Source organism: Terrapene carolina, unplaced genomic scaffold (assembly GCF_002925995.2).
Source record: "Terrapene carolina triunguis isolate 2854851 unplaced genomic scaffold, T_m_triunguis-2.0 Scaffold211, whole genome shotgun sequence".
Taxonomy (NCBI): domain Eukaryota; kingdom Metazoa; phylum Chordata; order Testudines; family Emydidae; genus Terrapene; species Terrapene triunguis.
The window spans coordinates 22,521,660-22,523,050 of NW_020664562.1; the positions used below are offsets into that span (position 1 = coordinate 22,521,660).

The 1,391-nt window shown below is 62.0% G+C and overlaps 1 protein-coding gene across 1 annotated transcript in view; it reads right to left on the reverse strand.

Annotated features, from left to right (window-relative positions):
• Positions 1-388, reverse strand: part of LOC112119085 (formin-binding protein 1-like) — a 99,627-nt gene extending 99,239 nt beyond the window's left edge. Inside the window, exon 1 of the mRNA XM_026655900.1 lies at positions 229-388. Within this exon, the coding sequence (XP_026511685.1) occupies positions 229-252 (24 nt within the window). The 5' untranslated portion in view covers positions 253-388. The remainder of the gene's footprint in view (positions 1-228) is intronic.
• Between the last annotated feature and the right edge of the window lie 1,003 nt (positions 389-1,391).

The following is a 1,391-nucleotide window of genomic DNA, read 5'->3' on the forward strand; positions in this document are numbered from 1 at the left end:
CCTCCCCATCGCTCCCCACCGCCCACCCGCCCCCTCCCCAGTGCCCCCCGCTGCCCATCCCCAAGCGCCTCGGCCCGGCTGCCAGGGGGCGGGAGGGCCATGGGCCTGTCCCTCCTCTCGGCAGCCGAACAAAAGCCCGCCAGCCCCCGGCCCCGCTCCCCCGGGAGCCCCTCGGCAGACTAGGAGCGGGTGAATCCCAGACACAATGAGGCGCCAGCAGCGACTCACCCACAGCTCCGCGCCCCAGCTCATGGCGGCTCCGCGGGCAGCGCAGGCTGCAGAGAACAGGGTCCGGGCTGGCTGCACACGGCCGGGGTCTCCTCGGCGACCGGGGCAGGACGCGAGGTAGCTGCGGCGAGTCAGGCTGCGGTGGCTCCACCGGGCTGGGGACAAGGGGAGGGGGAGCCGCGGAGGAGGCTGGGAGAGGGGCGGGCCCGGCTACGGGGGAGGGGAGAGGCCGCCGCTCCCCAGGGAGGCCCGGGAACAAGGTCAGGGCAGCGCTACCTCCTCCCGTAATACGGCCCAGCCCTAGCCCAGCCCCCTAGGGCTCCTTCCCAGGGGTCCCACTATGGGGAGGGGGATCGAGGGCTCCTTCCTGGGGATCCGGGGTCTCACTATGGGGGGGGGGTCTGGCGGTGGAAAGGGGGGGGCTTCCTCGCCTCGCCCCCCCCCGGGAGGGAACGCCCCCCTGTTGGGAGTCTCTCGGGCGCGGCTTTTAAGAGGGGGTAACTCTCGGGGGGTCTCGCTTTAGGGGAGTCTTTTCGTGTGGAGGGCGGGGGAGCAGGTCGGGGGTAGACGGGCTATTGGCCAGCTTGAGGTGGGGAAGAGAAGACTCGCTCTCCGGGCTGAGCGCCGCTCTTCCCAGGCTTTCTCTGGCCGCGGACAGCCGGCTGCCTGCCCCTGCCCGCTCAGGAAACCTCCTGCTGTAAAAGCCCGGAAGAAAGAGCCCCTCCCTTTTTCTCCTGTGCTGATCCCAACCCCGCCTGTTCCCAGAGAATCCAGGCAGAGGGAGCGATACAATACTTGATACAACCATTAGACAATAGACAAGTCATCATGCAAATAAAGGAAGTTAAGTGGGATCCTTACAGAAACTTACTGCTGCTGAGCATTGAACTGGGACTGGGAAATTATTCCTGACTCAGTAAGTAAATATAATACATGAGCACAGGCGTTATGTAATATTTCTTCTTATGAACAAGGAAGGATAGCATGTCATTACAGATACAGCACGATTTTTATGAGTATGTCACTTGACCAAGATGTTCCCCTTAAAGCTTTGTACCTCGCTATAGGCCACACAATTCCCCAGAGAATGACAACAAAGGCAGGACTCTGCTTCTAAATCAATATTGCCAGTACAGTTGTATCTGAAAGCATTATTATTCATC